This window comes from Triturus cristatus, chromosome 4_1, assembly GCF_964204655.1.
Source record: "Triturus cristatus chromosome 4_1, aTriCri1.1, whole genome shotgun sequence".
NCBI classification, from domain to species: Eukaryota; Metazoa; Chordata; class Amphibia; order Caudata; family Salamandridae; genus Triturus; species Triturus cristatus.
The window spans coordinates 416,301,489-416,324,005 of NC_140585.1; the positions used below are offsets into that span (position 1 = coordinate 416,301,489).

The 22,517-nt window shown below is 41.4% G+C and overlaps 1 protein-coding gene across 2 annotated transcripts in view; it reads left to right on the forward strand.

Annotated features, from left to right (window-relative positions):
• POLR3B (RNA polymerase III subunit B) overlaps window positions 1-22,517 on the forward strand; it is a 1,087,861-nt gene that overhangs the window by 536,598 nt on the left and 528,746 nt on the right. For both annotated transcript variants that reach the window (XM_085652533.1, XM_085652534.1), the window contains one exon: window positions 18,672-18,825. In XM_085652533.1, the coding sequence (XP_085508659.1) occupies window positions 18,672-18,825 (154 nt within the window). The remainder of the gene's footprint in view (window positions 1-18,671; window positions 18,826-22,517) is intronic.

Sequence of the window (22,517 nt, forward strand, 5' to 3'; positions counted from 1 at the left end):
TAACGATTGGCTGTAGATTTGCATACAGTTGAGAGACATGATTCTGACAGATGCCACAATAATTGATAGCAGCTCGTTGTCTGTTGTCATAAGTGGTACTTGTACATTATCACTCTCTTAGGTAAAAAGTCTACTGGAAAAATAACTAGTTTAGGGGTGCAATGTGATTATGATCAGCTATGACATACACCTGTGGCTTATGTTTCCTTGTTAAGCTTTTTAACTCAAGCAAGTTGAGAAAGAGTGTGTTTAACTTGGATAATTAGTAGGCCTGGGCGGTAAATTCCGTTCCGCTCGCGGAATTTGCGGAATTTGGGTAATTTCGCGTTCCGCGGAGAACGCGAAAGTGCCCAAAAATCTGCGTTTCGCGACTTTGCGGAATTTTTTGCTTGTTCGCGTTCTCAATATGCGTGTTCGCGAGATATTTCACCCCGAGCACGCAATCAGCGATCGCGAACAAGAAAAAAGTATCGCGAACAAGCAATTCCGCGTGTTCGCGGAATTTCTGCGTGTTCGCGGAGATTTTTTACCGTTTCGCGGAGATTTGCGTAACGCGATTACGCAAATTCTGCCCACCCCTAATAATTAGTAGTTGAGCAGAAGTTTCTAATATCTCAAGATCTTCCTGTAACCACTGTGCACCGGAATCTTCATTGAGCTAGCATGTTTAAATTCTGCCAATCTGAAGTAGGAGGATGCTAACAAACGCAGTGATCCTTCATCTGTTAAGAAGAGTTTTTTCTGATTCCCTTGACAGTTGAAATGCTTCAGCAGTATATAGCAGGCATGGTCATAGGTGAGCTCCATTGCCGTGGTACCTACCAGACCCACAATTTCACTCCAGTTGGTCAATGCGTCTCAGTCTTCAGAGGCAAGGTCTTCCTTTTGTTCCATCCTCCACCTAGTTTTTACAATCCAAGAGAAAGCTCTTTAGAGGAAAGACTGAGTATCTCACCAAGGCCTCAGCACGGGTCTCACATTTCCAGTGATTACCTTCTTGCTCAGGCATCTTTCAAAGCTTTATGAGGACCCTACTTCAGCAGCTGGAGCGGGACCTGCCACAAGACCTACTGGGCTGGCCATTTCCAATGTGTAACTCATCAAACCTATGAGCTCCCTCAGCTCTAATAGACTATAGCAGGTCTCCAGACAGAAGCTTATAAACAACACTGCAGTGGCATGACCACCTCAGGGGCTGGGGAGCAAAGGGTTGCAAAAGTAGCCAAACCTAACAACTTTAATAAAAGTGAAATGATTAACATAAACAGTAGGATTGAGGGTCAAGTGGAAGAAGGCTAAGTACAAAGGAAAAGGGGACATAATAAAGGAAAGAATGATAAAGAAAACATAGGTGCATAGAAAAATGGATTTACAGAAGGATTGGAAAAGAAGGCAAGATTGAAAAACGAATGAAAGAAAGGTGCAAATTATTAAGAGGATAGAAGGAAATATAGTAAGAGAAGATGAAAAAGATGGATAGAAAGTTTGACGAGCGATATTTAGAATTGATGGACAGGGGAAAGAAGATGGGGAAGAAAAATGGAAAGGGAAGATAAAAGGAAAGAAAAATGTATTTAGGTATATAAAGGAATAAGAAAATGAAGGGTGAGAATGGAATGATAAAAGAGAAGAGTGTAGGAAAATGGAAAGAAGCAGGGAACTAAGGTAATTGTAAACCAAAAAAAAGCAAGGAAGAAAATAAAGAAAAATTGATAGCAGGAAATATTTAAAGAAAGGGGGGTAGAAAGAAAGTTGCCACTATAAAAAATGAAAAGAAAGAAAAGAAGTAAGGAAGATAAAAATATTAACAGAACGACTGAAAGAAAGATGTAAAGACTAAGGAAATAAATACGACAGCCAAGGAAAAACAATGGGAAAAAAAGATTTACAAATAGAGAAAGAAAATTGCTAAATGGGAAAAAAGTAGATAAAAAAACTTGGAAAGAAAAAGATGGGTATAAAGGAAGAAAGATGGAAAAAAGAAACAAAGATGGAATGAAAATTGGAAAGAAGATGGAGAGAACATAGAAAGATTAGAAGAGGATGTAGTAAATGCTAGAAAAGAACCATCCAAAAGTAAGGAATCGCACCAGAAAGAAAATGTAAGCTAAAGAGAGGAAGAACCAAATACAAAGTTGAAACATGAACGTAAAAAAAGAAAGCTGAAGATGAAAATGAAGCTCGAGATGAAACTGAGCAATGTAAGAGGTAGACGAAAGGAAAATATTAAAAAGTATTATTAAAGTAACCATGTGAGAAAGAGGAGGTAAACAAGGGAGAAAATGTAAGTTGGAGTCAAAGACTAAGAAAGTGGAAAGAAAGAGAGGTGGACGTTGGAAAAACGAAGAGAAAGAAAAAGAAACGAATTGGAAGGCGGTACGAAAGACGTAGAAAGAAAGATGTAACAAGTTTTAAAAAATGCACCTGTGTTTTTATATTGGCAACCAAAATGTCTTCGCACTCCAAGTTAGAATACAGTTGACCGTATTGCATATATTTTCTTTAAGCGAAGTAATGGGATGTTCAGTGTTTCGTAGTTGGCTTTTGATGATGATCGATTCACGAATAGTTTTTGTGTAGGTTTCTGGTTCAGGCCGCAGCTTCCCCTGGTCAGCCAGTTGGGCATGGAAAGTAATTTTTATAAGAATCTTTTTATGCATAAATCTCATTTAACTCACAAAAACAATGCCCTTCGGATTAAAAGATAGAGATTTCCTCCAGTGCAAAATAATGCACTACCCTTGAGGTTCAGAAAGTTGTTGTGGCTTTGGGGAGGGCCTCTGCATTCTCAGGAATACCTGTCTCAATACAAATCACTGCAGGAACGTTTCAGCAGTCATTCCCACTAGACCCCAACGATGAGCTGCTTCAAACCTGTATTTTCGTTTTACTTTTATCTCCTGTTTAACTCTTTTTCTGCTATTTGAGTTCACTCATCATATGTCGGTGCCTTCACATACTCGGAATGTAAGCCAACATTTCCGATTACAAAATATTTTCTACATTTGGGTGCTTAGATACAGCCGTGAAACATTCTAGCGAGGGTCATATTTTATCCAAACTAACTATTCGATTTTGCCGAAATAAAGTCCTTTTGTATCTATTATTTGTTTTGCATGCCACATAAACCAAGCAAATGTTGGCAACTTTTTGGCTCTTTTTAGTCAAGCTCCACCGAAGACATTTGTGGTTTGAGCCACACAACTTCCGAAAATGTTGTATTCCGTTCTGCTTCTGCTGCCACCACGGCCAGCTCTTTAATTCACAAGCCAGTGTCCTAGTGGGCAAATATTCTAGTAAAAGGGTTTGTGACTAGTGAATCTGTACCCCAGATCTTGGACATCAAAGGGAGGATGAAGAGTAGAAAATGGATTGCATAGAAGAAAGTTTATTGTCGCGCGGGTTTGAGTTTATGTATTTGATCAAATTTGATGTTGGTCCACGTTTGTGAATTTAGTGTTATGAAGTAAACTGTTTTGTAGTGTGAGAGACCTGAAAATCCGGCCTCGGAATGAGCGTAGTTTTTTTTTTGGGCAGTTTTATATAGCGGGAACTTGACCTGAGGGTTTTGGAGCGCTTTGCATGAGCACCAGTTACGTTATACAAGGACAGATTAGTTTTTTTGTAGGCAAGGGGAGATTAAGGGGTTTGCCCAGAATCACAGGATGTTGAGCATTCGAACCAGTTTCCCCAGTTCCAGAGTAGTTAGCTCTTGCTGTTAGGCCACATCCTCATTTCTCTCTTTATTTTGGACAAAAGTGTTTGTGAGTGCAAAACTGCCACTTTTATTTAGTTTCCCATTCCACTGATTTAGCTACACAGGGAGTTTCCATTTTCTTTCTCAATATTACAAGTGTCTGATATTATGGGCTTCGAGTTGCTATTCCGCAGTTTCATGCATTCTGGTGAGATGTAGGACAGAATTTTTCTCAGAAGATTTGTTTGCCAAAGCAAGTACCTTACACTCGGTTTCCAGGGAGAAACCGGAGTAGACAGAAATGTCCATATTCAGGACTGTTTTCATGGGAGTTGATTGTAGTGCCCTAAGCTTTAGTTCAATAGGTCTGGCTCCATTTATAGAGTGAGATTTTTGTGATTAGTGGTTCTGTCTTTGAAGAGTTCTGTATGAGAAAATTGCAAGATATCTGTTCTTTTATGCTTGTGAGGGTATCAGTTAGACCTTCCTGCGTGAGACCCGCAGGTGGTTGATTTGACTGTTGAGCTGGCAGTTTGAATAATGTTTTTCTGTCTCCGGTGTACACATAGAACTGTTCTCAACTTGCTGGCAAAAGGCCAGCCAGAGGTACGATATAGATGTTAAAGAGTAAATGCACATCCCTGCGGTACACCACATGCAACATGCTTTGGCTTGGGCTTGAAAGGTAGAAGGAAGATGGCCGGAGAGGAATGACAGAAACCATTTCAGAGCAAGTTTGTCAAGACTTATGTCCGTCATTCTGACAAGCAGAAATACATTATTGATGATATTGGATATGGCACTCGCTCCTTCCGAGCATCAGAAAAAACTCATCTACTTCAATATTCAAAAAAGAAGCTGTCCTTCCGATTGTGAAAATTCCTCCCTTAATCCGCAGCAGCCCGTTCACACCATGCTCTAGAAGCCCCAACAGACAATCGCTCGACCTACTCTAGCCTGCTGAGTGATGCTCTATGAGTTCATCCCTTACCAGACTCTAGATGGAGCTCTTCATTCTATAGCTAGGTGCAACCCTCTTGTCCTTTTTTCGCACTGAGATATCCTTTTGAGGACAGCTACATCTAAATGTCACCATTGTGAATACCTAGAACAAGTACGAATGTATCCTAAATTAATAACCTAGGTTCTTTCTAACTGTATTATTGATTTTACAAATGTTTCCTTGTTTAATGCAACTGTTTGTAGTTATCAATTTTGCTGTTTAAAACTACAATGCTATAAGTATGTGAAGTGCTCTGATACCCATTTTTGAGTCTTGTTCGTGCTATACAAAACACTACATAAATAAAATAAATTGAAGGTTGTGGACAGGAATAAGAGAACTGTACTGCAATTCTCAACTTCATGATGAAAAATGATTGAAAAGTGTCTCTAAAAAAGATACAAACACTGGAGATTTGTAATTGCAGTTAAGTAACTCACCATGGTCTGAAGGGAGTGCTGAATCATTTTCATGTAATAGTACTGTAGTGGATAGTAACAATCAAAATATAGCATTAAAACATGCATGTCTCGCAGAAGAGAATTCACAATGTTTGTAGTAGAGGATGTTGAAAGTAGAGCGGACCAGTCCTTAGCCTGAGTTTGGTTGTGGGCTAAACTGGTCATCTTTAGAGGCAAAATAACGTGAACGTGTTCGAGGGCAAGTAGATTATGGCTTTTATATCATAGGTTGGGTGAAGTTGTATGAATAGGCTAAATTAAACCAGAATTTTTTTTCCGGGAGTTTTATACAGCGTGAACTTGACCCGAAGGTATCAGAGTGCTTTACATGAGAGCACCAGTTGTGTTACCGACAGACATATTCATTTTTGTTGGTCACAGGGAGGTTAAGTGATTTGCCCAGAATCACTATGTTGTGCGTTTCTGCCAAGACTCGTACCCCGGTTCCCCAGCTTTGAGGTTGGCCTCTTTAGCCGTAAGGCCACATCCTCTCCCCAGATTTCACTTATCTATTTTGTTACCATTTATCAATTGGTTTTTAGTTGTGAAACTCTCAAGAACTTATTTTTCAGACTTTATTCAGAATTAAGATGTATTCAGAGTAATTTTGCAAATGATATGCAGCAGCTACTGGGGCATTAATGAAGGGTACTTTTATCTGACTTTGATATGAAATGACATATTTTAGATTTAATTATACTTTCTGTATAAGAAGATCAGCATTATCTAAATTTTGTCCTGGCAGTGCATTCATTCGAGCATTCATTTATTCTGTGACCATAAGTTTCTTTACAGAAGGATGTCCTTCTCTTCTGGCCAATTACTGAACCTCAAATACCCTTGAATTCTCTGCATTGCTGAATGATACTAGGTTCTAATCTTACCACAGTCTCCAGAATTAAGGAGGCCATCAGCAATTGTCTGATGGTCCTCTTAGAAGTTCCACAACAGAGGATAAGTAGATGGTCTTCCTGTGACTCTAGGAGTTAAATCTGGAACTATTTTCCCTATCTTTTCCTTACTACGGTTTTGTAGAAGTTCACGTCAATGCTCCCCTCCTTAATTCTTAGAGCCATCAAGATACTTCTCGGGATCTGTGATCCGTGCCCTCCCCTGTCCCTAACCAAAGTCCAACACACGCTTCTGCACTCATGGAAGTCAGACATTGGACAGAGTGGGTGGAAGACATACAGGACTCTCAGTAGAATATTCATCTTAACATTCCTGTGCCCCAGCCAGGAAATATAGAGAATGCACCAGCATCTTTGGTTGTCATAAATAGGTCTCCTGAGATTTGGCCAGTTATGCTCCTTCCAGCCTTGCATTCTGTATGTTATGTGCAGTTCTCAGTATCTAATCAAGTATGGATCCTAAGTAAAAGGTACAGTAAGTTTCCGGGCTGAACTTTCTATGCATGGAGTGTCAGATTCTAGCCCACTGATTTTTGCTTTTTAATTTTGAAGAAAAGACTCCCTCAAACTGTTCTGACTCTTTGATCACTACTGGGAGAGATCGCTCCAGAGTGTAAGTTATCATTGGCTAACAGAAACAAATGATATCTTCCCAGCAAATGGGAAGGAGCCTCTTAATGTCAGACATGTTCCTGAGCTACATAGCAAATGGCTGTACAACCAATGCGAATAGAAATGGGGAGAGCAAGAAACCATGCCTAGTGCCTCTGGAGGGAGAACCTATGGGTCCATTGAGCATTCACCCTGAAGGATGCTGTCCGGCTTTTATACCCAGCCAGATCTTATCTAAGACGGCTTTGAGGAACTCCCAACTCAACTGATACTTTCCTTTTCCTTATTTAGAGATCATATCATCACCAGGAGTCTCTTTCTGCTCACATTCGTCCACTAGGTGTGCTATTCTCCTAATGTTGTCTCTTCACTGTCTACCGCTTTTCTAACCCGTTATTATAGATTTTAGTGAACATTTTCACACCAGCATTCATAATAATCCCCCATTGCCTGTATATGAGTTATTTCAGCCTTACATGTGGTGGAGTGACACTTGAGTAGTATGTGAAGGTGTTGAAAAGGGCTTTGGGAGAAAGGTTTTGTAGGAGGAAATTGAGAGCCTTCTGGCCCCAGAGTCTTAATATCTTATTAGAGTGCCTGACCTTGAGAGCCTCCTGTATTTTAGCATTGTTTATTTTCCATCTCTTCAGGGAGATCTCTTACATCATCTATAATTAGCAGCCTAGCACACCTCTCCAGGTATGCCCGGAAGTCCAGCAGGCGGCCTTTAATAAGCATAGTATAGAGTGTTTCATAGAAGGCTCTGATGACCTTGTTTATCTTGTCCATGGGTTGCCCAGGAGCCGTCCTGCTTTCTGTTCTACGTGATGTGTGTTCTCACTAGTTGGAAGTTTAGTCTTTTAGCTTGAAGGGATCCTATTTTATTTCCTGTCATGGAAGCACTGTCCTGTTACATTTGGAATTTGTATATAATCCGCATATTACCATATCGCTCTGGTTAATGGTGCTCACATAACTGGAGAACAGTGCTAGAAGATAAACAGAAAAATATTTAACTGTTTTCTGAAGGATAGAATATCTGATATTAAGTGTTGTGTTATGTGTATTTGTAAAGCGCTCTATCACCTGTGAGAGGGTATCCTGGCACTTACCATAGTGGAGCATAATGGGCAGCGAATTCCAGTGTTAGTACAAATAAGAAAACCATGTTGTAGTAATCCACACAGTTTGAATTTCAGTTTCTTCATGAAGTTTATTGCTGAGTAGAAATAACGTCTACAACCTACAGCATTACAGAGAATACTGGTCAATATTGGAATCCTAGCTGTGATGCTGTTCTACCGCATCACAGCTGCATCATAGGATTCCAGCTACCACATATCTCCCCCCTCCAATATTATCCTAAAGAAGGGAAAAACAATACACAAAAATAGTATATTAATACCAGATAAAGCAATAAACAACATAACAATAATAATATACATTCTAAGAATAAGATGCATTACAATATCATTATACACTACTGGAATGGGATATTTTACACAAATCCCCAAAACTCCATTTGTTACCATCGTCCAGTTGAGCCACTGATCCCATGACTAGAATGACTTTATGGGGCTGTGACAACTTACTCTCACCCTTCTTCACAAAACCAGTTTTCCTCACAACTACCCAATCACCCTTATCAATGTCCAACTCCTTAACATGTTTTCTACTGTCAAAGTGAATTTTATTACGCCACTGACAATCAGAAACCCTTGACCTCATTTCTTCTCTATCAACCCACACTTGATTCTTCTCATGGAGCCACATTGGAGACTCCTTAGTACCAGGCTCTCTTCCCTTCAATGCAATAAAAGGAGAAACCCCCGTCACAGAATGAGGTGTGATTCTGTGAGCCCACATCATCTTCTGTAACTCCTCTTTCCATGATAAACCATTTGCAAGAGAAAGCTGAATACACTCGATCACAATACGATTTACCCTCTCAACAAGTCCATTTGCCTGTGGACGAAACAAAGCCACCTTGTCATGTCTGATTCTAAGTCTAGCAAGAAAATTTCCCATTTCAGAAGAAACCAACTGAACACCATTATCAGTCACCAAAACTCTAGGTACACCCTCTTCAAGAAATCTTATCACACTAGCAGTAGTAACTTGACCCATGGATTTGCATGTAAACCATTTATTATGGTAGTCCACCAACACAACTAAAAAACGATTACTGGTACCCAATTTGTCAATCGGACCCAACACATCCAATGCCACTTTATCCCATGGCCTCATAGGCAAATCTATACATCTCAAAGGAGGTTCTCTGACTACTTTCACCTTGCCACTATTACTGCATGCATGACAATTTTTCACTAAATCTTCTACATTCTTCTCCATTTCTGGCCACCAAAAACACTGTGTCAATCTTCTCTTCGTTGAACTCCTTCCCAAATGTCCCTCATGGACAATTCTTAACAATCTCGATCTCAACAAAATAGGTGGAACTCTACGACTCCTTAAAATTTGATCACCTTGCACACTAAGCTCATCTTTCACTGTCAAAAATTGCTTTGCCACTTCCTCACAACCATCAAAATCCTTCCAACAACTCATAATGAGCTCCAACAACACCTTATACTCCTTATCATATTGCACTGCATCCATTGTGCTATGCACGCGTGGGTTCGAATCCCATCCTCGTCGCCAAAATTTGTAGTAATCCACACAGCTTCAATTTCTACATGAAGTTTATTGCGGAGTAGAAATAACGTCTACAACCTGCAGCATTACAGAGAATACTGGTCAATATTGGAATCCTAGCTGTGATGCTGTTATACCGCATCACAGCTACATCATAGGATTCCAGCTACCACACGTCTTCTCGATCCTAAGAACCAATAAGACGGCATAGAAACTGGAGCAAAGATAATGCTAAGGTCGATGCTTGAAAAACTTTCCTTGGAGGTAAACCAGTTCAATGTTCACAATGGGTAAGGCCTAGGGTTTAAAAATGTTTTTGTTTCAACTAGTAGCCAGTGAAATTGACAAAAATCTCTGCTTGAGACTAAAAAGAAGTCTGGCTATCATGGTCTGCACAATCTAAAAACGATTAATCAAATATTTGGGAAGACGCAGATAAAGGACACTAGCATATTCCAAGTGTAAGAAGAAATCAAGGCTTGTACCAAAGTATTTTTGGTGTTGAGATTCAAAAAGGGAGAAACTTCCTAAATGCCCCAAGCAGTATAAAACAGGTAAAGAAAATCTGGTGACTTCAGGCACAAACAACAATTTGTTGTAAAATTGGTAGCCAAGATTCTCCATCATAGGTGTGAGGAAGAGTCACGTAACTCTAACCACCGACGTACAGGCAGACTGGATGCTGCCACACATTGGGATCTCTGTTTTGTCAGACTTAAATGTCTTCATGGTGATGTTCTCCCATTTTGCCACAGCTATAAGGCGTTCCTGAAAGAGTGGTGCGTGGCATGGGTTTGGGGCCGGTTAACCTGATCACACGTGCGTCATAGGCATTGATGGATAAACCAAAAAAAACCCTAATAATACATGCTAGAGGGTCCATACAAACATTTAAAAGAGTAGGACACAAGCGTGAGTCCTGAGGAACAAAGGTTTAGAATCCGGGCAAAATGGGGTGAGTGAAAGAGCCCAAAGTATAATCTGAAATGAAAGAAAATATATTGGCTCTTTTCTTTCATTTCAAATTAAAAGCTATGGATGAAATATCTACTTTTATAAGTCTTAGCATTAATGTTGGATGGGCAGCAGTGTCAGAGGCAGCAGACCGGTCTAACAAATTCATTGCCATGACAATGCTTCCATCAAGTGCAATGCAAATATCTTCCAATTCTGTCCCGTGCAGAGATCTGAAACCTGATTGAACTGTAGCAAAGGCTAGGCAGGACTCAAAGATTTTACTTAGCTTTGTCTTTATGGCTTTACTATTATTTAAGATGCAATTGGAAGATAGGCCTTAAGTTTTTGAGGTCCAAGGGATCGTGGTGTTTTTTATGGCACCACAACGGCTTCCTTGAAGCAACCAGGAAACCTACCAATGGATCTAGAAAAATTCAAAATGTCACTAAGGGTGTATGCTTGATGCCTGGTTTGTGTTTTGGAGGAAAAGAATTGAAGGACGAGTGAGACTTCTTAGAGTTAATGCTAGCTACCGTACCTTCCAGAAGATAATGCTCTTAAAAAGATAATCTTTGAATCAGCATCAGTCTCTTTCTTGGGTGAATGTCCATGACAATAAATTGTCTGATATGATCAATATTGTAATAAAAGCATTGGAGTTCTTGAGACGAGATCATAGAGGTGGATAATGCTTTAGGCTACCACAAATTTTATGCAAAATCAAAAGTTGCTTTAGAAGTATTAGAAGATTTGCTAATTTATAACCATAGTATTTACATTGGCACCATGCAGTGGTATTTGATAAGCCTTTAACTCATTTTTGTAAAGATTGCTATTTAGAGGAAACTGAAAGGCTGAATCCGATTTTTTTGTGACTTTTTCTTAGGGAATTAGGGACAACCAGAGTAAAAACTTTGGTAATCCAGTCATTATAAGCAATAGCTGATTTCAAGAAACTTTCCACATTTTTAGATAGTTGATTTGCTAAAGCCTCCAGCAGTAGAAGGAAGAGATGTTAGATTGCTTATCTGGAAGGCGATTGCCAAATGATATGTCCAAGTGTTGGACAGACCAAAATGAGCAGAAAACATAAGGTCTAAACGATGGTCTCCTAATTCAGAAGGGTTAGCCATATGGTGCATATGTTGGAGTACAGATAGCTAGTCCAACAGCTGCAAAGTATCTGGGCAAGTAGTGCGGTATTATATATTATAATCACCTCATAGTATCACTTGAGGGATTTAAAATAAAAGGAAAAATGTGTTTGCATTTCACCAAAAGATGAAGGTTTGTTCAGGTAGCACTGTATATGAGAACTCAAAAGAGAGGAAAAAATGGGTGAGAGGCTATTTGAACAGGCAATAACCTCACCATAACTGTAAGATCTTCTTTTAAAACCATAGTCATTCCATCTCTTCTTGAATCGGAGCAGTCGACATGAAGAATTTTATATTGTAGAGCAAGAGATAAAAAAAAAAATATCCAGTGCAGCGTTCAAATTAAGCCAGATTTTTGTTAACATAATTCGATTCAAATCAAGGCCATTAAGCACGTAAAGTAAAGATTTAATATTTAGTAGCATGCTTTTAAATGAAATATGTAGGTCTATGTCAGCCTTTAACCTGACTGCAGACTTTACCAACAGGTGAGTTGATGAGCCGTATTTATAGCCGCATCATAGGTGTATTTTCTCAGACTATGAAAAGTTGTTGCCTAGTTTAAATCATGTTTGGCTGATTGATAGCAGGCGGCTCAGAAGCAGGAAAAAGGTAGCGTGCTGTTTTAGCAGGAAATCGTCAGATGGGTTTAACTTTGGTGCACCTACTGCAAAGGCATGTCCCTGCAGCCATAAAATAAATGACTGGAGTGATGTCAGGAGGCGGGGTCAGGTGTTGCCATTGAGTGGGGAGCGGAAATAAAAATAAAATCAAACTGGTGTCAAGCAGCTCTAGTTTGGATTTTGGGATTTCTTATTGAACTGAAACTACATGGAACAAAAACAGAGCTAAAATAATTGGGGAAAAAATGTAAATGAATGAACTGAAAGTAACTAAAATAATAAAGCAAACAGCTTCAACACTAACATAAGAAACTAAAACAAGAATAGATGACAAGTGGGACCATATGCTTACATAAGAGACAATGCAATAGTGGGCCTGATCTCAAAAGGGCAGTTTTTGCTCTCTTCAATCTTCGACTCTTAATTGACTCCTTTCCAGAGGGTTTCAGCTTGTTCATATTGAGCTTCTCTGTGAGTTCGTCCTCAACAAGCCTTTGTATTTTGCCATCCCAACTGCCATACTTATGGCCACCCCCTTTCATTATTGCTTTACTAGAGCAACAGCTGAAGGCATGTAGTCCTTTATCAATACATTTATTTCTCTCACCATTTCCTTGTTTACCTGAAGGCTCCACTCTCAACCCCCAGGGACAGGTACTCCTTCTCGACACCTCAACATGTGCGTGATCAAAAAATGAAATATTGGCCACAACTCCTCTAAGGGAGCAGATGAGCAAGGGCAATGCAAATATGTAGTCAGTTTGTGAGTATGTAGTGTAAACATGGGCTGAAATAAGTGAAGCCTTTGTCCCCCAGCTGGAGGCATGGCGATGTGTCAACTAGCCCGTGTCCGTCATTCTCTTCTTTAGTCTCAACAACATGCCCCCTATCTATTTTTGGATTCCTGGCCACATTCTCCCCCCACAGTTAGAATGCCCTCACTCTGTTGGGCTTGTAGAGGTTCAAGAATACATGGGGCATGTGGTTAAGTGTTAAAGTATCACCCTTCCCTGTCAACCCTAGTCTAATTTTTGCTAATGTCCCTTTTACAAAATCGATTGGGGTAGAGTTTGTGGAGCATGTGGAATATATCATTTTGTGGCAGATGTGCCTCCTGGAGAAAGAAGACATCTGGATCATGTTTCATGGCCTAGCTTCAGAGTTTTTGCCTTTTTCATGGGCAATTAAGCCTATTAAAAAACTTAAACAGTTTCATTGGAAGGAGGTCCATGGTCACCCACCATAGTGAATTCTTTTCTCCCATCCTCTCTCCTACACCTGATAAATCCCTCCCCCTGTAACCATACTAAACCTAGGGTCAACTGGGCCCAATCTATTTCCCTTTGCTAGGTAATGTTGTCAGTTAGATAAATTGAACTTGTTGACCGCAATTCCAATCCTGCCACGATGGCTTTTCCTCAGGTATGTTTGGTGATTAGCGACTCGCTGAGCTGGAAGGTCTTTTTCAATTCCCATTTGTTTGTTCAAAGCATGATGTGTATTGTTTGGTAGTTATTCCAGATAGTGGGTGCATATATTGAGAAAACTAGTCCTCTGGTGTTTTTTATCTTACATGTATTTACTTTGTCTGGCAGTGTCATGAAACCGTGTTTTGCGATCGTCTCCAGAGGTGTTTCGTTTTCTGCCCTGGTTGGTTGGCCAGATCTCAAAGATGATATTGGGCCGAAGTTGCAGACACTTAGTGTCTTTCAGGGTGAAATTGTTGTTTTATTTCTTCTGCATTCTGAGTCGAGTGACATTTGGAAGACCTTTTTATAGGGAAGGGAGTGGAGCCTGGGATGCCAGAAAAGAAGCCTTTAGTGCCATTTAGAAGAGAGAGAAACCTGGTATAGGAGTTGAAGTTTTGAAACCTGCCACTGGGATATGTTTTTGTTCTGCCTGCAAGTAAGAGCTTTGACCAGTGTGTCTGGGTGTTCTTTGCAAGTGAAGGGTCACTGACCATTGTGAAGCAGAGCAGTTTTGTGTGCAGAGAGGTGAAGAGTGAATCCACTCAGTCTTGGATCAGAGAGCTATTCCTGGGTCTCAGGTTGACTGGTATTTGTGATGGAAATTAATTAAGTTTGGATTGAGGTTGTTTGCTTGACAACAAAGCTTTTATGAGCACATTTGGGTCAGTGCATTCCCTTGATTTAAGATGTTCAGATGGAGTTGTGATTTGGTGACATGCTGGATTAAAGATTATTAACAATGACTCCGGTGTCATCTAATGGTCGTAGATATAGTAGGAAAACCAGAGCTGAAAGACTAGTGTCCATTTCAGATATCTAATAAGCGGAGGGTCAAAGAAATTTGCTCCTACCGGTCACCTCTTTTTTTTTTTGTTGCAGGACATTTCTCCAGTGGCTTCTTATCTATCACAAAACTCCACATGCACAAATAAAAGATCTCTGCCATGATACCCAGGCGGGTCTGATGGTAATCAAAGATCAAGGTCAACAGATAAAAGTAACATGAGGTTGAACACATATATTAAAGAGATAGGCCGCCAGGATCCTGGGGAACTGTACAGTAAATTAGTCATGGCTGAGTTAACAATGGAATTAAGGTCTCTGCCTTGTTAATGATTTCTGAAATAACTAATTAATTAGTAGACCACACATTCTCCCAGTCCTATGCTATCTAGACTTTTCCATAAAATGATATAGTTGCCAATGTCTAACACTGTCATATCTGATAATATATGTATGCCACTACCATCTAATGTCTTCCTTGACTCATCTAGGGCTTTCAGTAAGACTATTTCAGTACCCTGATGTGGATGAAAGCCATGCTGTATAATCTGTTGCGTCCATGAAATCTCTTATCTTCTCAGTTCGAAATGGTTCAGGAATTTTAGAACCCAAGGAAAGGATGGATACAAGTAATTGTAGACCAAAACTGATCAAGACATTCGACTGCACAGAAGCCTTCTTTAGAAGCAACATTAGCACTCCTGCTTTAAAGATTTAGGAACGGTACGTGAAGAAATCAAAGGCTTCACAATTCCCCAAAAAGTTTAAAGCAACACTGAGCAACTGATTTTAAAACTCACGAATGGAAGGGATCGTCTGGAGAACCAAACATGGTTCCTTTTCAGGTATTTTCCAGTTCAATTTCAGCCATAGTACCAAATTAGGACACACTTGATAAATGGGTTATGGAAGCTAGTAGCTCTAATACTCTCCCTTGTTCTACACATGTTTGTGTCAAAAGGAGTAGGAAAGCTTTTATAAGTGACTGATTTTTCAGATAGCCACAGGAATGGTCCTGCCTTCTAATTGCTCCAACCAGGTCCCCAAAATGTAAGTCATGAGTTGAATCATATATATTAGTTTGTATGCATTTTGTACATGTGGGCCTGTTTTCTGATTAAAGAAGGTACTGGATGAATTAACCACCTTATCCCCTTCACCCTCACGGACACATACTCATTGTAAATATGTACATTCTGCATAATGCTAATTGTTATCTACTCACAGTGTTTTCTCTCACTAATCACCTGTGGATATCCTTCACAAGCTCCAAACATATCCATCTATCTTAATGCTTCAGTTGTAGTCATATGGATGTTATGTCTGTTAGGAACTCTTCCAAGGCTCCACAAATTATTGATCAGTCACTACTTTCTTAGAAGCCATGTTTAAAAAAATGTTGCAAACTTTTGCAAGTTTTCATTGTCGGATATATTGAAACTATTACATTGTTATTATGTATATTTGTAAAGTGCACTATCACCTGTAAGGGTATCCTGATGCATTAGTTCTTCTGGAGATGTTACCCGGTGGCATAAACATTACATAGGCCACATGCTTTGTGTAGAATCAGATGAGCCTTCATCACAAGTTTAGATGTACTTCATTTAGGCACCCTCGTGATATTTAGCTAACAGGATGTAAAATGTGTTTGTTAGTATAAAATGGCACTGCAAATCATAGTTTATCAAGCTATCAAAAATCAGCATATATATTCCCCTTGGGTAGGCTCTCCTTTTTAGGTCGATGCCTACCAGACAGCACAGCTGTCTGGTTGAGAAAATACTTTTGGGGGCATTCTGAAAGCTTCACTAGGAATGCATTCCGTCCATTGCTTACCATTGGCTTTGTAATTCACATGTGCTTGCTTTCTCTCTGCCGGCTTTATTTGTTTCGGGCTGTCCAGCATGATGCTGTCCCTCCCATGAAGCAAGCTTGTTTACCACCTGGTTGTATTCTTCCTCAAGTGCTCGCTTTCTATAAACAAGCCTGGTCTGTAAATAGAGCCGGGTCTGGTGGCTTAGTGGACTAACGCGTCCACTGTAGTGGCCTGTGTTTGACCTCAGGATCACAGGTTCATATTCCTGCTGGTCCACTCAGCCTTTCATCCTTCTGAGGTCACTAAAATGAGTACCATTGAGTTGAGTGACAAAAAACATCTGTTATGTTCTTAACATTTCACATGTACTGTGCAGTCAAAGACCGAGGTCAAATGCTCTGTCTTCTGAGGGAGCTTTGTGTTTACTTTTCTTTCTCTGACTTCAAAGTGAAAGGATTTACGTGACAATCTTGCTTGCTGGAAGCTGAGAGTAAGAAAGGAAAGGTTCTTTTCTAGCATACAACAAAAATTAAATGTATGTAAATAAACTGTGCAAATATTTCAGACTATATCAGTATTAGCAAAGCACAAATGAAGCACCATTTTTTGTAATTCTGAAGTTTGGTGGAAACAAATATTTCAATACAATCAAAACAAATCAATACACTAGGTGATTACATTTCCACATATTTTCGTTTGTGCGCTGTATAAAACTGTATGTGCAAATGTAATTGTCATTTCAATTGAAAATGTGTCACCCGTATTGCCAGTACGCTACCACACCATGCATATTAAACTGTATGCCACTGAACTCTATGCCACTCTTCTCTATCCTACTCCGCTCTGTGCCACTCTACTCCACTCTATCCCACTCCACTGTACGACACTCCACCCGGCTCTACAACACGACACTCTACGCCTCTCTATTACACTTAACTCTAGGCCACACTCGTCCACTCTTTGCCACTTCACTCTAGGCCACACTAGTCCACTCTATGCCACTACACTGTAAGATACCCTATGCGATTCCACTATATGACACTACGCCCCTCCACTCTACACCACTCCACTATACCCGCATACACTCTACACCACCCCAGTTTACAACACTTTAGTCCTCTCCACTGTACGCCACTCAACTCTACAACTCTACTCTACACAACTCCGTGACACTGACGTTCTACGATACTCCACGCCACTTCACACCAGTCCACTCGCAACACTTTACTCCACTCTACTGTACACCACTCCATTATACGTCACTCTACTGAATGCCACTCCACTTTATAACACTTTTCTCCACTTTACGCCCCTCCACTCCACTCTGGTACTCCTCACTACTCTACAACCCTCTTCTCCACCCTACAGCCCTCCTTTCCTCTCTACAGCACTTAATTCACTCTGCTCCACACTGCTCTACTCCCCTCTGCAACTCCACTCCACTGTGCTATTCCACTCCACGGTGCTACTCCACTCGGGCACTCCAGGCCACTTCTCTCTACGCCACTCCACTCTGTGACAGTCTACTCCACTCTACGCCACTCCACAACACTCTCCTCCACTCTATGCCACTCCACAACACTCTCCTCCACTCTATGCCACTCCACTCTACAACACACTCCTCCAGTCTACATAACGCCCTCTATGACATTTACTGCACTCTACTGTACGACACACTTCTCCTCTCTACTCTACATACTCCACTGTGCGCACTCTGTACCCCTCCACTCTGCAACACTGTATGCCCCTCCACTCTAGGACACTACACGAACCTCCACTCCACTCTCCACCACTCTACACAGCTCCCTGGATGCCAATTTACTTCACTCTAAGTCATTTCACTCAACGCCACTGCACGACACACTACTCCGTTCTACATCACACCACCCAACGCCACTCCACGGCACTCTGACACTTTACGTCACCCTACACCACTCTTCTCCACTCTACTCCACTCTACACCATTCTACTCTACGACATTGCACAAAACTCCACTCTTCCAGTCTACGACACTCCACACCATTCTCCTCTAGGCCACTAACTTTTAGCCATGCTTATATACAACATGGCTAAAACACATTGGCAAAGCCAATAGCTGTTGCATATGCTTGATATACTGGCTTTTTGAGGACCCGTGTAGTACAAATGATGGTTCCTAATGCAAATTTTACATTGTTTTCTCAACATATATTTTGTCAAACAGATGGCAGAAAACTTGGAACTGGGTAAAATATGCACTGCTGTCTCATTATGTTCAGTTCAGAAATGTGGCACTCTCACATGGGTGTTAAAACAACTCCTGGTAAAAACTACAGCCTGTGATATCCATAATTAATTGGCGATTCTTAATGTGGGGGTCATAGCTTTTACTATTCTGAATCTATAGACTGCATTTGGGTCCAAAGAGAATAAAATACAAATCTAGATCTAGAATGTTTGGAAAATGGAGAAATAGTTTAAAATAAAAGATTTTTGTTGGAATGAAAACTGACTATTTAAATTGTGTTTTTCCTAATCTCATTAGGTAACATTCTTGGTGTAATTCGAGACCATCGTAAACTAGTCAACACATTTCGACTAATGCGAAGAGCGGGATACATCAATGAGTTTGTTTCCATCTCAACAAACCTTGCTGATAGATGTGTGTATATTTCCTCGGATGGAGGAAGATTATGCAGGTACATTATAATTTATAATGATATCACAGTTTTTAAGGATTTGATAACTAATCAAATGCATTATTGGCTTTCTTCTCAGTATAGACTATGCATCCCCACAACATTAGCAAACTTGGGAAATATAACTAAAACAATTACATTTAGTGCAAAACAGTCTGTAGGAAAGTAGGTTCTGCTTTTATGCTTACCCCCTCTTTTTGCTTGATGTAATGCTGTTTCTGACTAGTCTGAGATCCTGTTAATCAGGACCCAGGTTTGGTAAGTACTTGTGTACATCTCAGATTGGACACTGGTGTAACCTTATCAGTCCCTAGTATATGGTACTAAGGTACCCAGGCCATAGGTACACCAGCGGTCCCCCATGGGCTGAAGCATGTATTATGACACCCATGGGAGACCACTCAATTTGTAACAACAGGCAAAGAATTGTAGCCTGTGTAAGTTGGGGCTAACACCACTTGAGAAAGCAGTAGGTTTACCTGTCTATATCTAGGGTCACTGCACTTAAAACCTATAAATAACTCCTAAGGCAGGCCTTACAATCCTGAAGGCAGGGTGCTTGTTTATAATTGTGAGGGTGCCCCTGCATGAGCAGGACACTCTTACAGCCCATAGAGTCCATTCTCCCGGGCTGTAAGTGAGACAGCCTTAAGACCTATATAGGGGCACTGCGTCATTACGCAATGAGCATCTCAAAACTGGCTGTAACGAATCCTATCATGTTTGGTATCAAACGTGTTGGAAGGATACCTCCACACCGTAAATGGTGTGGGAGGTATTATTCCATGCATTCTAAAGCTCCTTTGGGATGCCCATGGTACTCCTGGTACCAGTCTTCTAGACCCGTACAGCAAGCTAGGGCTGCTGCCAGCCAGAGACACGTCTTTGCCCTCCTGCTGCGGAGCCAAGCTCGGGCAGGGGAAGGCAGAACAATAGGTATCCTTTCACAGGGAGGTGTAACCACCTCCCAGACAGTGTTTAGTGTATTGGGGCAGGGTGGGGGTGCTTGCCCGCGCCACATAGTCTGCTTGCAGGGCACACTTGGTGCCCTCTGTGCTTAGTCCAGTTCAGGGAGTCTTCCCCCCCCCCCCCTTGTCCAGCCCCTCCTTAGGGAGGTACCCCTTTATCGTCCCAACCCTTTCCTTAGGGTATTTAAAGGCTTACCTGAGTGTGGGTCCCTGGATTAGTCGTGGGACAAGATACATTTCAGACACCACTTCTTTAACCGTCTGGGCACTCTGGACTTCGCTCTGAGCATTACGGCTGCAACTTGGAAGACTCCTTCTTCTTCTGCTTTAGTCACCCTGCTCGTCTGCTGTAATGTCCGTGCCTGTGCGCCATACAGGAACGGCCAAGGACTGTGGGCATCCAAGACACCTGACAGAATCTCCCTTGAAGTGAAGGAGTCACTTCCCCGCATCTGCAGGCACCTCAACTAAGCTGACCGGTTTGCTGATCCTGGGCTCTCACGGACTCCGAAAGGCTCAGCAACACAGGTGGTGGCTCTTCACATCCTTTGAGGCCTGCCCTGTCCTCTCATCAAGTTCTAGGCCAGTATCCCTTGTCGGAGCTGCACGAACCGAACCCCTGTGCACTGCGCCGACTTGCAGTTGCAAAGGCTTGTTGGCTTCCTTCCACCAAGATCTTCGGGCTCCAAGTACCCCCAACCTCAAGCATCTCCAGTGACTAAGATCTTCGTCCTCCTCGCATCACTTGCATCATGTGCCTCTGGCCTGTGGGTGCTCTAGAGGGTCATCTTTGAATTCCTTGAGCTCCCCTGATTGCTTTGGGCCTGACTGACTCTCCTGCTTGTGGTGAGTCTCCTGGACCTTGCTGGTCCCGACATTGAACCTTCTTCAACTTCCACGCTGATTGCAGTTGCCAAGGCTTGTTGCTGCTCACGACGGACACTGACCCCTCAACTCTCGACATCTGACGTGGGACAGCTCGTTTCTAGCTCCTGGTCATCCACAGCATCGCCTGGTCGGGACAGATGCAGTTTCAAGGTCACCTTCCGCTTCCCTGCACACTCGACATCGGTAGGCATTCGTCTTCTGTGCCTACTGGTCACTCCTGAGTGGCATAGACTCTGTATCCTCTGCTTGCAGGTTCTTCACATCTTGAATCCACCTTTGGGTTCCACTGGACACTTCCACCTTCTCCAGCAGCAGCATCTTCCTGAAGTCCTCCGTTGGGTTCGATGGCGGTTTCCGATGCAACTTCACACCTATGCACCCGGCTTCCCTGGTATACGCATCCTAGTTCCTAGGCTGTCCACAGGTGGGGTGGCTTTCCAACCTTCTGTCTTCCTAAGGGGTTTCTTCAGGGTCCACTGGGAAGGGACCTTCTTTGAAATTGCAAACCGCGACTTACCCATTAACTTGCATTGATCCCGCGGTCATGTTCCCACTCTGTACACGGCCTCCCTAGGGCTCCTGGTTACTTACCTTGTGTGGTTCCTTGGGTCTCCTACGTATTCTGGGTACAGTCTTGACATGAGTCATGGTTCGCATACCGCTATTTTAGTATATGGTTTGGGCTCCCCCTGGTGACTACTGTGTAATTCGTGCTACGTACCTGTTTCTATTGCAAAGTGTTGTGTGCATTGTAGATATCTCTGACTAGGAGATATCTGTGTGTGTTAGTGTCTTATTATAAATAAATATTTTTTATAAATACACTGTGTGGTTCTTTTTCACTTAATCTATACCTCTAAGATTATGTTCTTGTAAAACAAGCTGCTTTACACTCCTTCTGGACTAAGCCTGAAGGCTGCTCTCCACAGCTAACACTTAGAGAGCTTTCTAAGGGTGTCTAAGACCACTAAAATCACCATAAGAGTTGTCTGGTTTGGCGCAAGGTGACAACTTACATAACTGTACACCATATACCAAGCCAGCTTCTCACACAGTCCAGTAACTATAATGGTTACATTAAGTATAAAAATTAAATAACATTTAAGTTACGGAAAGAATAAAATTGCAGATAAAATGATTGAAAACATTTCGCAAACTTACTTTAACAATGTTGTGCTTGTAATATGGTTTGTGTTTTAAATGTTTAGTTATAGCACTGTTGTTGTATTCAATGTAGTGTGATATTAGTCAAGGTTGGCACATTGCCTTTGTCAGCTAAGACATAAAGTTATTGATGTATTAATTTGAAAAGGGCATGACTTAGATTCTCTTCCTGCTCCCTGCATTAGGATTTAAAGGCTGTGAGTGTTTTGTTGTTTTATCAGCAGAGATGCTCAATGAGGGTTTTCAATTCCTTGGTTAACAAGTCAACACTCACCTTTAATGGTAGGTGGTCTTTGCTGCCCCTCAACCCAGATATTTAATGAGGATTGGAATCTCAAACTTCCAGCTGAAATATTTAATGGCGAGTTTGAATTTCCATCTGAGATCTTAAGCCAGGAGCCGGAATCAGCCTCATATGTTCTGTTGTGTGTGCTCTGAAACCTGCAAAAAGGATAGTGACAATGGGAACTGTGGTTTCTATTAAAGTGTGAGAGTAGCTTTGCATGAATCATGGCAGTACTTATAAACCCAAGAACACTCTGAATGTGTTGCGCCGACCGGTCCTCAGGAGCGGGTTGATGATTGAGGGGTCCACCTCTTGATCTAACCAAGCCTGATTGCCTTAATGACACAGGTCAGCGGAAGGATCAAGTGGGGGAAGGAAAGGAAAGG